The 13,945-nt window shown below is 38.3% G+C and overlaps 1 protein-coding gene across 2 annotated transcripts in view; it reads left to right on the forward strand.

Moving 5' to 3' along the window:
• PUS7L (pseudouridine synthase 7 like) overlaps nt 1–13,945 on the forward strand; it is a 33,671-nt gene that overhangs the window by 10,320 nt on the left and 9,406 nt on the right. For both annotated transcript variants that reach the window (XM_037514120.2, XM_037514121.2), the window contains exons 4-6: nt 1,132–1,324; nt 7,306–7,404; nt 9,187–9,268. In XM_037514120.2, the coding sequence (XP_037370017.1) occupies nt 1,132–1,324; nt 7,306–7,404; nt 9,187–9,268 (374 nt within the window). The remainder of the gene's footprint in view (nt 1–1,131; nt 1,325–7,305; nt 7,405–9,186; nt 9,269–13,945) is intronic.

The following is a 13,945-nucleotide window of genomic DNA, read 5'->3' on the forward strand; positions in this document are numbered from 1 at the left end:
TGTGTATCCAATTTATGTTTTACCTTGGAAAACAGAATATATTGTTTTATGAAAAATCATATCATGAAAATGTTTCTAAATAATGTCCATGATGTAGACTAATTCATTTAATATTCCCCTAGTTTTGGACATAGAAATTCATTCCAATTTTCCAGTGGAAATAATGCTGTGATTAATATTAATGTACTCAAATCTGTGCCTTGTGGATATTTTCCTTTTGGAAAATATAGTTCAGAAAGTTGAATCATTGGGCCGAAGTTCAGCCTAATTTGATGTACTTCTGATGTATTAATCCTTGGTCCTTGTGTAAATATCCTTAGTCATTAGATGTGTAAATATCTGCTCTCTGGGTGGATGCTTCTGAGTGCTTCTAGACTCTTATATGAGGGGGGAAAAAAAAAATGTGTAGGATTTTGTCTTCATGGTTAAGAAGTGTAGCATAGGTAAGAAAGAAGGATTTTGGATGTTAAAAGGTATTCAGATATTAAAAGCTAGAGTTTAACTACCAAAGACAAAAAATATTATTTCCTAGGTGAGAATACTTTGATTTGATTGATGGATACATTATTTTAATTACTCTTAAATGACAGTAATATTTTAGCAGATGCAGAAAATCAGAAGATATATTTGGAGAGGCAGTAAGCTAGACAGTTTGCTTAATAAAGTAGATAGTTCCTATAAAGCCTACAGAAAATATCAATGTAATAAAAATTTAAAAGTTACGCTGAAATATTTGAAATCTGTTCTTTAAATGTCAAGGGAGAATTCAAAGTAAAGAAGTGTGCAGAGCAGAGTGTTAGGGATATCAGGTTTTCCTTGTTAATATTTAAGAAAAGGAAAGGAGCAAAGTGTAAGGAAAAGAAGAAAATAATTGTTCTATCACTTGGATTAAAGAAAAGTCAAAAAGTCTACCTAGATAAATGCTTGTCAGTTCTTAAAATGACTTTGTTAGTATCATTCTGTTTTAATGGATTTTGAGTATATGGTTGTGGAAGTAGCATTAACTTTTGACTATTCCCTCCCAAATTTGTTTTGCTGTTCTGATATGTGTTTACCTGGAAACTGTCATTTAAACCTTATGTTAATTTAAATGTAAAATTTAACTGAATCTATATGATTTGTCATTTATAGGTTGAAAAATATTGAAAAAGAAATTGAAAAGAAAAGAATGAATGTGTTTAATATTCGGTCTGTAAAGGATTCCCTTAAACTTGGTCAGCTCAAGGGAAATCACTTTGATATTGTCATCCGAAATTTAAAAACCCACAGAAATGATTCTGCAAATTTGAGAGAGAGAATTTTGGAGGCAATAGAAAATGTTAAGGTAAGAAATCTCAATTTCAAAATAGAGTTATTACAAGAAAATCTTTGTTTCTCTCAAAACAAGCTTTTTTTCTTATGCCTTTTCTTTTTATAAGCATGTATAATTATTAATTTAAATGATAAATAGGACCATTTTGCTTATTTTATATTTTCTTTCTAGTACATTTTTATATTAAAAACATGAAAGTTTAGGGCCTCCCCTGGTGGCACAGTTTGTTGAGTGCCGCGCTGTGAAGCTGTGCGCAGCCTCTGCAGAGCCTGTTTGATCCTGGCCTGCGGGCGAGGGTCCCACATGGTGCCGCAGACCTCTCCTGTTGTGCCTGCTGCTCCCCTCAGCAGTGTACTTCGTCAGTCTGCCTATTCTGTTCCCTGCTCTGTCTCTGGTGGGTCCTCTCACCCTCCCATGCATCTGGACTGTACCCCGGTTCTTGTATAAATAAATAAATAAATCTTAAAAAAAAAACATGAAAGTTTAGGACCTCCCTGGTGACGCAAGGGGTTAAGCACCGCACTATGAAGCAATCCACAGCCTCTGCAGCACGACTTTGATCCCCAGCCAGCCAGGGAGAAACCCACATGGCACAGCAGACCTCTCCTGTTTCATCTGCTGCTCCCCTCAGCAGTGTATTTCAGTCAGTCTGCCTGTTCTGTTCCCCACTCTGTCTCTGGTGAATCCTCTCACCCCCCACATCTCTGGCCTGTACCCTGGCTCTCGTATGATAAATAAATAAATCTTAAAAAAAAAAAAAATACAGCGTGTAGCATTTCATAGGGGAAAAAAATTGTATAAGTAGGAGTTTTTTTTTAACACTTGCCATATAGAATAATATTTTAGGCAGAGGGATTCATTTTAGGGGAAATCTTTGTTCAGTATTTTTTTTTTTAATTTAAGTCACCGTGGTTTATAATTTCACACTTCTTCAAATATATGTTACCATACCACCCTGTTCAGGAATCTTTTAAAAAATCTCTGATAAGTAAATAATTACATTACCTTTTCAAAATCATGTACAACCTTTTCTATTTTCAATTGAATTTTGATTTTAAAATGTGTACAAATGGTAAATCATATACATTTTATTATGTCTTACAATAAGAAATTACTTAACCTAACTTTTTTTAAAATTGGTTTACAACACAGTTTATGACTCACAGGTACAGGGTCACAGACTTCAGGTGCATGCCCTTACATCATACCCACCACCACGGCACCCACAGTCCTCCCCCACAGTCCATCTGGCCCCCTCTTCCTTTTTTCCCTGCCCTTCTGGTAATTTCCATCCTACAGTTAGATTTCTAGGGTTTGTTTTTGGCTTGGTTTTATCTGACCCTTTATTTTGTTTGCTGTCTCAATAACAGCCTCAGTCTGATCATCTAAACTACAAGGCAGCACAATTTTTTCATGTAAATTTATTATTTCCAGAAAATAAGTATTTTTGGCTTTGTAGACATATGGTCCCTGTTATAACTACTCTTCCGTCACAGTGCAAAGCAGCCATAAACAACACATACACGAGAGAGGATAACCGTGTTCCAGTAAAACTTTACTGACCAAAAAGATGTTGGGCTAGATTTGACTTGTGAGACATTAGTAGTGCCAACTTCTGATGTTGTACAGTAAATCTCAACTTAGGGTGCTTTTAAAAATTTTAGCAATCATTATCTCCTTCCAAACTTATTGAATAAGAATATTTGGGTATGCAATGTAGACATTAGTATTTTTTTTTCAAACTCACTAGATGATTCTACTGCACAGCTAACATTGAAAAACATTGATCTAAGCTATTGACCAGAAGACCTTTTTTCCACAATTTTATACCTCCCTTGCTGGGAAACCAACAAACAAGCAAAAATTTTAATCAACATTATGCCTTATAGTAAGGAAAATAGCATTCAACAAGATTTTTAAAATCTAACAATTTTACTCTTATCACATTCTCAAGATACTCTTTGTATGGTTGCTTTTTTCTTTCTTTCTAAGCCTCCTTGAAATTCTTTTTTTCCTATGAAAAATTATTATTAAAGTGATATCTCTTTAAAAAAGGGAGGCAGTTTCTTTGAGCTTTGATGGAATTTTTTGCCCATCTTTCATTTGGCATTTATGGAAATATAGCTGTGCATTATAAAATTCCCATTAGGAATAATCTCAGCTTTCACCAACTTTTGTTTAATTCTTGTAATAAAGGGAATTGAGAACTCCTGCAAATAAGAAGTCTGAGGTTTTGTTTTAGAACATGATAGCTCTGATTGCTATAAACGTTTTGTTTGATATATCACTGTCAGGTCAGGAATGGACACTGTGCAGGCCCTCTAAGATCCAGCAGACTGGGCAAAGGAGGAGTCAGAGTCCTCAGTGGTTTTGCAGGTTTTTATTGGGGTTCAGCAGGTACATGGCAGGCTGGGGGGCTGGGAGGCTGGCAGTCCTCCCAGCCCCCAGCAAATCTTCACTCTATCTGGGCTCTCTGGCATTCTCTGCTTCTGCTTCAGGCTTCTTCTCTTTCGGCTTCTCTTACTTCTCTCTCAGCTTCTTGGCTTCTGCTGGCGTCCCCGTGACACCGACCTTAAAAGCCCAGTCTTAGCCCAGGTGAATCCCATCTACCTATGCCCACACCCTATTCCAGGTGCCCGCCATCGGGCATGCATTCAGGACCACAAGGATCCATCATCTATCCTGATGGCGGGAGGGCAGAAAAGCCTGACATTTTCTTTACCCTATAGTCCACCCCCTCAGGGTTTTCTGCCATATAGTCTTCATATATACAATTTTCTTAGCAAACATAAACAATGCAGCCATGGCCCGCAAAAGCAAATACATCACAATATAACAACAAAATACAACAGAACACAAATAAGTCCAGGCAGGGCCCCAACCTAGTGCAAAAGACAATTATTGGTACCAGCAGATGAGCCACCAAATCTGCTGCCGAAGGCACTGCTCATACAAGGGAGGGGAATCACTCATGGTATCTACTGTAACACACCAGGAGCCGTTAGGCTTCCTGGCCTTCTCTGGCTGTAGTCTCGGCTACAAGCCACACACAGCATCCACCCCCAGGATGCACTCACTCCTGGATTGGGGATTCTCTACTCTTTGGGGGTAATCGCCCAACCCTCAGGGTTTCTGTCTACTGTCACTCCAACACTCGACTGTCATAGCCACCAATGCGACACGCAGACTCCTGCATTCAGGCCAACCCACCGCACAAGCACATGGGTCGGGGATCCAAACTCTACATTCGGCTTGGGCTCCACCCCAAGCCATGTTCCCGTCCTTGGGGGACGGGTTCCTTAGCTCCTCACCCTCACTCGACAATGAGCAGGGCATCACCCACAGGTGATTTTACGAGACTCACAGGTCTTCAGCATACTTAGGCTGCTTAACAGCTGCTCAAGGCTTCCCAAACTTAGCATCAGCACCAGCTTTTGCCTTCTCTGTTGGCTTTTCTCCTCTGCCTGGCTGCTGGGCATACACAGGCTGCTTTTGGCCATCAAGGCCCACTGGCCACCCCCAGATTCTCAAAAAAAAAACCAAACTGCCAAGGTCCTCCACCTTCTGGCAGGATTGTCAGTCCAAGTTCGTCAGTCCGAGTCCATTAGGCCAAGTTCGTTGGCCTCTCCCTGAATCAGCACTGGCGAGCTCCAAATCGTGGTCTTCTCTTCGCCGATGATTCTTGCTGCCTGAGGGGTCGTTGGCTGGTCCTCTCGTGCAACTCCACATGAGGTCTCATCCTGCAGCTCCTGGACCTCGTCCATCTCCTGTGCCGCCATGATGCCTCCAGCGTCGTCACAGGGAAACAGTCTGTTACTCCTTAGTCCCTCCTGGTCTTCAGAGGGCTCCATACCCATCTGCATGGATCGTCTTGCCGACTTATGCCAACTGTAAGGGCAGGACTGACCACTGAGCAGGTTATCTAATCCAGCAGATGGGGTAAAGGGGGGATCAGAGTCCTCAGTGGTTTTGCAGGTTTTTATTGGGGTTCAGCAGGTACGTGGCAGGCAGGGGTGCTGAGGGGCTGGGAGGCTGGCAGTCCTCCCAGCCCCCAGCAAATCTTCACTCTATCTGGGCTCTCTGGCCTTCTCTGCTTCTGCTTCGGGCTTCTTCTCTTTTGGCTTCTCTTACTTCTCTCTCAGCTTCTCGGCTTCTGCTGGCGTCCCCGTGACGCCTCCCTTAAAAGCCCAGTCTCAGCCCAGGTGAATCCCATCTACCTATGCCCACACCCAATTCCAGGTGCCCGCCATCAGGCATGCATTCAGGACCTCAAGGATCCATCATCTATCCTGATGGTGGGAGGGCAGAAAAGCCTGACATTTTCTTTACCCTATAATCACTAAGTAATTTGAAGGGTGTAGGGTAAAGAAAATGTCAGGCTTTTCTGCCCTTCCGCCATCAGGATTGATGATGGATCCTTGTCCTGAATGCATGCCTGATGGCGGGCACCTGGAATAGGGTGTGGGCATAGGTAGATGGGATTCAGCTGAGTTAAGACTGGGCTTTTAAGGGCGGCGTCACAGGGACGTCAGTAGCAGCAGCAGCAGCAGCAGCAGTAGAAGCCGAAGCCGAAGCAGAAGCAGAAGCCGAAAGAGAAGCCGAGAAGCAGCAGAATGAACTCCAGACAGCCCAGATAGAGTAAAAACGAACTCCAGCCAGCACCCCTGCCTGCCACGTACCCGCTGAACCCCAATAAAAAACCTGCAAAACTACTGAGGACTCTGACTCCTTTACCCGGTCTGCATGGGATCAGAAAACCTGCACTGTGGCCAGTCCTGCCCTTACAAAGGGGTGCTTAAAGATCTTCTGGTTATTCTGGTATTATCTGATGTCATTTTTCCAAATTTAAAATAATGAAAAATATTTAACTGAGATTTTATACAGGCACTACTTATTCTACTTGCAGTTGATGTTTTTCTGAGTGACGTGAGGTTTTGTATTGTCCTGATCCAATATTGTCTTATTGTAGCATCTTTTATTTCATAGTCTTGAAGTTGGTGCTCAAAAATGATTGTTGACTGAATAAGTGTTTACTCCCCCCATAAATGGAGTGTAGATGACTCTTTTACCTTTCAAGAAATCATCTGGGCCTGGTATTTTCTTTGTGAGGACATGTTTAACCACTTTAATGGTTACAGTAATAAATTACCATTTTTTCTTCCAGCCGAAGGGATGCCATTTCATTGTATGAGGCTTTCAGAAACCCAGATAACTGAAAAATGAACTGCTGTGTATAAGGGAGCTAGGATTTGCTGGGTTTGGAAATAAAATCTGTTTCTTATTCCCAGCATCTCCAGATAGCAGAAGAGTCTGAATGTAAGAAAGAGCTTCAGGGCAAAGATTAAATCCTGCAATATGTAACATAGCCTTCTCACTTTTCCCAGAACTTCCCTGATTTTAGACCTGAGACTTCTGCACCCCAGAAATTCCCTTCAGTAATGTGAAAAACTGATGTATTGCTAAAGTTTTTTCCTGGGTTTTATTTTCTAACCTTTAATCACTTATTCATCTCCTTTCTATTCTTTAATTGTGTAGCATTTCTCAGAACATTTGCTCCCCATCTGTATATTGCTGATCATAGGATTATTTTATTAAAATAAATATGAAGAGAAAGACTTGATTACATATCCTGAATTGTAGTTATTTGTCTTAGTTTGGGGCAGTAACAAGAGAATAATAGACTGAGTGACGTTTAAACAACAGAAATTTATTACTTGTAGTATTGGGGGCTAGAATTCTGAACTCACGGTCCAGCATGGCCTTCTTATTGAATTTTCATGCAGTGGAAAGTGACTTACCTCCAGGCCCTTTTCTCATAAGGTTACCGACTCCTGCTCATGAGCGCTTCCCCTTATCACCCAATTGCCTCCCCACACCATACCTCCAAATACCAACACATTGGAGGTTAGGATTTCTACTGTGAATTTTGGGGTGACACAGGTCTGCAGTTCATAACAGTATACTTGTAATTAATTAACTTTTTATGTTCACAGAATAAAGGGTTTGTGAATTACTATGGACCACAGAGATTTGGGTTGGGAAGGAAAGTTCATACAGACCAAATCGGATTGGCTTTGCTGAAGAGTGAAATGGTATGTAGTTTTAAAAATCTGTTTTTTCAGTGATACCACACAAGCCACAAAACTCTCATGTAATACCAGGAGCAATCAGCAGGGGGTGAACATCATGGGCGTCATCTTAGAGACTGACTCCTGCAGCCAGCAAACTCTCTTTTCTTTTTGTTTGAAGCACTTGCTCCCCAACCTTTACATTCTTTATGTTTTGATTTAAATTCTCATTCCACCCCCAAGGAAATCTGAATTTTCCTTATCTTGTGAGCTTGCAACCTCCTGATTTCTCATGAGGACACAGTGCCTTGGACATACCAGAAACTTATTAATATTTGTTTAATTGTATTTGTTTTTAACTCATATTTGTTTGAATGGATGAATACTGTAAAGGATGATTGAGTGGGACAATATATTAGATCCATTTTAAGATCATTTCCTACTCAAAGACATATACTTAGAAATAAATTACAGTGCTAGAGACAGCGAGAAAATACAGGAACTAGTAAATACCATTTCTTTTTTCTAAAAGGAGCATTTTTTAATCTATTTAGGTTTGAAAGAAAAATAAAGATGAATTTTTGAAAATAGATTTTGGCATTTATTTTTAAGACCAAACAATTGTGAGACTTGAGAACACAAATGAAATTAGTGGCTTGCTATTTCTTATGCCAGCTTCTTTCCTCCCTGCCTTTTTTTGACATAGAAGAACTAGGGTATGGCCAGAGGTACAGGGAGTGAGAGGATTCACCAGAGACAGACTTGGCGAGCAGAACAGGCAGATTGATTGAAATACATTGATAAGGGGAGCAGCCGGCGAGATGGGAGAGGTCTGCTGCATCCTGTGTGGATTAGCTCCCTGGCTGGGGAGTGAACTCAGACCTTATCAGTGATAGTGCTGAGACTTAACCTATAGGCCACTAGGGAGGTCCCTCTTACCCTATTTTTAATGTCTGTGTTGGCCAAGAATGAGGCTTACATCATTACATCACACTTGCATTCATAGCTTGATGATAGAGGGAAAGAATGACACAAGTAGAGCTGTGGGAGTTAGGAGGGAGTACCTTTTCCAGTCCATAATATTTTATTTATTCATTTTCTTATATTATTGTTCATTTTTGTATGGTAAGTAGTTACTTCCCTCAGGTGTAGTCCCCATAGTTCTCCCACCACCATAACACCCCGGAACCATCATCATAGTGCCTTGTTCTCTCCCTTCTTCTGTTGCCCCAGGTCTGTGACTAGTTTGCAAGTTTTGTCTTTTTTTCTTGACCTTTTGTTTGGTTTCTCTATATTTCACATATAAGTGAAACCATCTGATATTTTTTTCTTTTTCCTTCTGACTTATTTCACTGAACATCATCCTTTCCAGCTCCATCCATGTTGCTGTGAATGGCATGAGTTTATCTTTTTGAACACTGAGTAGTATTCCATTGTGTGTATAGACCACATCTTCTATATCCAATCACCTGTTTTGGGGCATATATATTGTTTCCACATCTTAGCTATGGAAAATAGTGCTGCAATAAACATAGGAGTGCAGGTTCCTTTCAAATTAGCATCTTTGTATTCTTTGAGTACATTTTAAACCCATGTAGAAAGTTGCTTTGCACAGAAGGTTAATTTCTAAACTTAACATTTTTTAATGTTTAAAAACTTAAAAATAATATTGCAACATCAACTATTATTTCAGAGTGCCTATTTTAAGATGCCAGAGAATTTATATATGTTTATATATATTTATATATATTTGCAAGTCTTTCATCATTTACATTTAACATATATTTGCTTGCTTGATTTTTAAAGGTGAAGGCTGTAAAATTATTTCTTACACCAGAAGATTTGGACGATCCTGTAAATAGAGCAAAGAAATATTTTCTTCAAACTGGTATATGGATGTTTCTTTACCCTATACATAGCCTACAGATACATAATAAAAATGTTATGTAAAAAAAGAGGGCATTCATTACAACATAAATGTGATAAGAAATAGATTGTAATATTGTACGTTTATTCATCTTACTATATGCCCTAGGCAGTCCATTTTTGGCCAGATCTGAGGATTTTGTTTGTTCTAACTCTGCTCTGGGGGGTGGGATAAATGAGGAAATAGTTACTTAGTATTTCTTGGCCTTAATCCTCTGAGGGAACAGGAATTCCAAGTTCTAACCTGCTTCCATTGGAAATATAATTCATTACAGTGAAAGGAGGTGAAGTATAAACTACATAAAAGTACTTTTGCTATATCTGATAATTTGTGCATTGTTTTGGGCCTCGTGATTCGGCTTGGCTGCTGATTCTGAAACTCAAGCTCAAAATGATAGTATGTAAGTGTTTAATGGAAAGCTCTAAGTAAAGTGGTTATGAAAGTGATTCTTGTCAATCTGCATGGGTATAACTCAATTTTAGTACTTTCCAAGTGATCTCATACAAGTCATTTGATTTCATTGTTTCAGTTTCCTCATCTGTTAATTGAAGCTAATAATGATATCTAGAAGACTGTTATGAGATGTAAATAAGATAACATATAATGCACATATAAATAACATATAATGCACATATAAAATAGTGCTTGGTGTTCAATAATACTGAATAAAAATTGCTTTTATTTAAATAATAATAAAAAGAGCTATTTTATTTTATTTTAAAAAACGTTTTCAACTTTTTATTTGGAAACAAATTCATTCTTAGAGAGTTTCAAAAATAGCACAAAAAGCTCTTCTATACCTTGTGCCCAAATTCACCCCTGTTAACATTTTATTGTAATTACTTTGTCATGTTCCATTTATCTATCTACCTTTCTACCTAGGATACATTTATATTGGCTAACTTTGTGTTATAACATGATATGCTTCAAGTGTATGTCTTTGAAAATCAACACACAAACACATATACTACAGCAAGTTCATGACTAAAAAGCCATACTATTATCTACTTTGTCCTGATTTGCCATCCTTTTTCCCCTCTGGTAACTACTAATTTATCTTATAATGTAAAAGTTTATTTTTGTTTTATTTAGTACATCGTTTGATTGTTTTCTCTGTATACCACACATGAATAAAATCATAATGGTGTTTGACTTTCACCATTTGAATTACTACAATAACATAATACCTTCTAGGTCCATCGTGTGTAAACGGCAGCATATTATTTCCCTTTTATTTGGAGACCAGTCCCCAAACACATCTCTGAGGCTGATGTTGAACAGACCACTTGTGTTCTCTTCTATGTATCTTATAGTTTCAGGTTTTTAATCCAATTCTTTAATCCATTTTGAATTAATTTTGTATATGGTGTAAGTGGTCTGCTTTCATTTTTTGCATGTGATGACATAATCATGCCATCTCACATTTATGCAATCATTTGATCCAAGTACACTTGCATATTGAATTTCACTTAGATTGAAATAGGAGGTCAATTTTAAAACTATCCCATCCACATATACCCATATATGGTTATTCATCAAAGAGAAATATTGTATACCACATCACAATTTTGTTAATAGTGTGGGTTTTTCCAATTGTTATAAGTAATATAAGTAATCCTAAAAAAATTCAAAATGACTCATTTGTTTGTATCTAATGTAGAGTCTTAAGGAAATAGTTTCCTTATGGTAATAATTCTTAAACTTTAGTATGCATAAGAAACACCTGATACATGTATTGAAATGCTTATTCCTAATTCTACCTGAATAAATGTCTTTGTGGTGGAGTTCAGTAATCCAATTGTTAAAAGCACCCTATTTGCAAGACCTAGTAGTATACTTGAAGAATCCAGGTATTAACCCCTTTTTTTTAATTAAAAAAAAATCTGTACAAACTATACAGCTTTTTTTTTAAGATTTATTTATTTATTTATGCATACAAGAACTGGGGTACAGGCCAGAGGTGTTTGGGGGGGTTTGAGAAGATTCACCAGAGACAGAGTGGGGAACAGAACAGGCAGATTGACCGAAATACACTGCTGAGGGGAGCAGCAGGTGAGTCAGGAGAAGTCTGCTGTGCCATGTGGGTAGCTCCCTGACCAGGGATCGAACTCGTACTTCAGTGGCTCTGGATAGCTCCATAGGTTGTGTCTTAACCCCTTGTGCCACCAGGGAGGCCCATAATAGCTTTTTAAAGGTCTTTAGGCTCAGAGGTTTATTTATACTGTTTTAAAAGCCCTTTGACTTTTATCACTATCCTAAAGTCAGTTATTAATGGTGCACCTTTTTTTTAAGCAAAGTGAATGGACCATGTGATTTGATGCTTATCAGATTCTTTAGTGTAGCTAGATTTATAATTAGTGAGCATCTTTTTTTTTTTTTTAATTGAGGTACATTGGTTTACAATGTTCCTTGTGTTCTAGTGTTAAAGGCTCGTCCCCTTTAGGTGTTGTTACTGTACCACACTCACCACTAAGCACTCATGGTCCACTACCATAATCCATTGTGCTTCCTCCCATTTTGTGTTGATTTTTGGGTAAGGTGTGAGACAGTAGTCTAGGTTCATTTCTTGCATGTGGCTGTCGAGTTTTCCCAACACCATTTATTGAAGAGGCTTTCCTTGCTCCAGTTTGTATTCTTGGATCCTTTGTCTTAGATGAACTGTCCATACAGGTGTGGGTTTATTTCTGTGCTCTCAATTCTATTCTATTGGTCTGTGCCTTTTTTTTGTTTAGTATCACACTGTTATGACTATTATAACTTTGTGGTATAGTTTGAAGTTTGGGAGCATGATACCACCATTCTTCCTCTTTTTTCTTCTGTTAGGATTAGCTTGTGGTTCCATATGAATTTCAGTGATGTTTGCCCTATTTCTTTCAAGAATGCCACTGGAACTTTAGTAGGGATTACATTGAATCTATATATTGCTTTGGGTAAGTTGGCCATTTTGACAATGTTGATTCTTTCAATCCATGAGCAGGGAATATCTTTCCATTTCTTTGTGTGTTCTATTTCTTTTAACAATGTCTTATACTTTTCATTGTATAGGACCTTCCCCTCCTTTGTTAAGTTTGCTCCTGGGTCTTTAATTCTTTTTGATGTGATTGTACATAGGATTGTTTTCTTCATTTCTTCCTCTTCTTGCTCATTGTTTGCTTATAGGGCAGCAACTGATTTTTTGTGTATTGATTTTGTCACCTGCCACTTTGCTGAACTGATTGTTTCAATTACTTTTTTAGTGGAGTCTTCCGGGTTTTTATGTATATTATTATCATGTCATCTGCAAATAATGATAGCTTTACTTCTTCATTTCCAATCTGAATACCTTTTCTATGCTTCTCTTTTCTAATTGCTCTAGCTAGTACTTCCAATATATATTTTGAATAGCAGCATTGAGAGTGGGACATCCTTGTCTTATACCAGATGGAAATGGAAAAGCTTTTTGAGCTGTGTGCCATTTATCCCCAGTTTTTTGAGGGTTTTCATCATGGAATGGATATCCAATTTTATGTTTAATCTTATAAAATCCTTTCTTGATTTATACCATCATATGATTTATATTTTTCTTTTATTCAGGTGTTGAAATATGTTGATTGATTCTCAGATATTCCATAGGGGTCTTGTAACATCCATGTGTCCCTCAAATCAACTTGATCATGGTATATAAACCTCTTAATACATTGTTTTTTTTTTTTTTTAAAAGATTTATTTATTTATATATACAAGCACTGGGTACAGCCAGAAGCACAGGAGGGTGAGAGAATTCACCAGAGCCAGAACAGGGAGCAGAACAGGCAGACTGACGAAGTACACTGCTGAGGGGAGCAGCGGGCGACAGGAGAGGTCTGCGCGCTATGTGGACCGACCCTCTCCCGGCGGCTGGCGATGGAACTTGTGATGCAGAGGCTGCGGGCAGCTTCGCAGCCCAGCGCTCAACTGCTGCGCCACCAGGGGAGGCCCTTAATACATTGTTGAATTTGGTTTGTTACAATTTTGTAAATTATTTTTGCATTTATGTTCATTAGGGAAATTGGTCTGTAGTTTTCTTTTTTGTATTATTTTTGGGGTTTTGGTATAAGGGTAATGTTGGCCTCATAAAAAGTTTTTGGAAGTATTCCCTCTTTCTCAGTTTTTTGGGAGGAGTTTGAGGATGGGTATTAACTCATCTTTGAAGGCTTGATAGAAATCACTTGATAAAACCATCTGCTTCTGGACTTTTGTTTTTGGGGAGACTTTTGATTAGTTTCAGTTTCCTTGCTTGTAATTGGTTTGTTCATGTTTTCTATTTCATCCCTATTCAGTCTCAAGTAGTTGTGTTTTTCTAAGACTGTGCCCATCCCTTCTACATTGTTCCATTTACTAACTAACATACAAATGTTCAAATGATCTTAGGATCCTCTAAGTTACATCTGATATGTCCTTTGTAACTTCTCTTTCATTTCTGATCCTTTTGTGTTTTCTCCCTTTAGTGAGCCTAGAGGTTCATTTTTTAATTTTTCAAAGAAGTAGATTTGGTTTCTTTAATGTTTGAACTATCTTTTTGATTTCTATTTCATTTATTTCTGCTCTAATTTTTATTATTTCCTTCCTACTGCTGCCTTTTGGTTTTGTTTGTTCATCTTTTTATAGTTCCTTCAGCCA

The sequence above is a fragment of the Talpa occidentalis genome, unplaced genomic scaffold, assembly GCF_014898055.3.
Source record: "Talpa occidentalis isolate TD23 unplaced genomic scaffold, MPIMG_talOcc4v2.1 talOcc4.16, whole genome shotgun sequence".
NCBI lineage: Eukaryota > Metazoa > Chordata > Mammalia > Eulipotyphla > Talpidae > Talpa > Talpa occidentalis.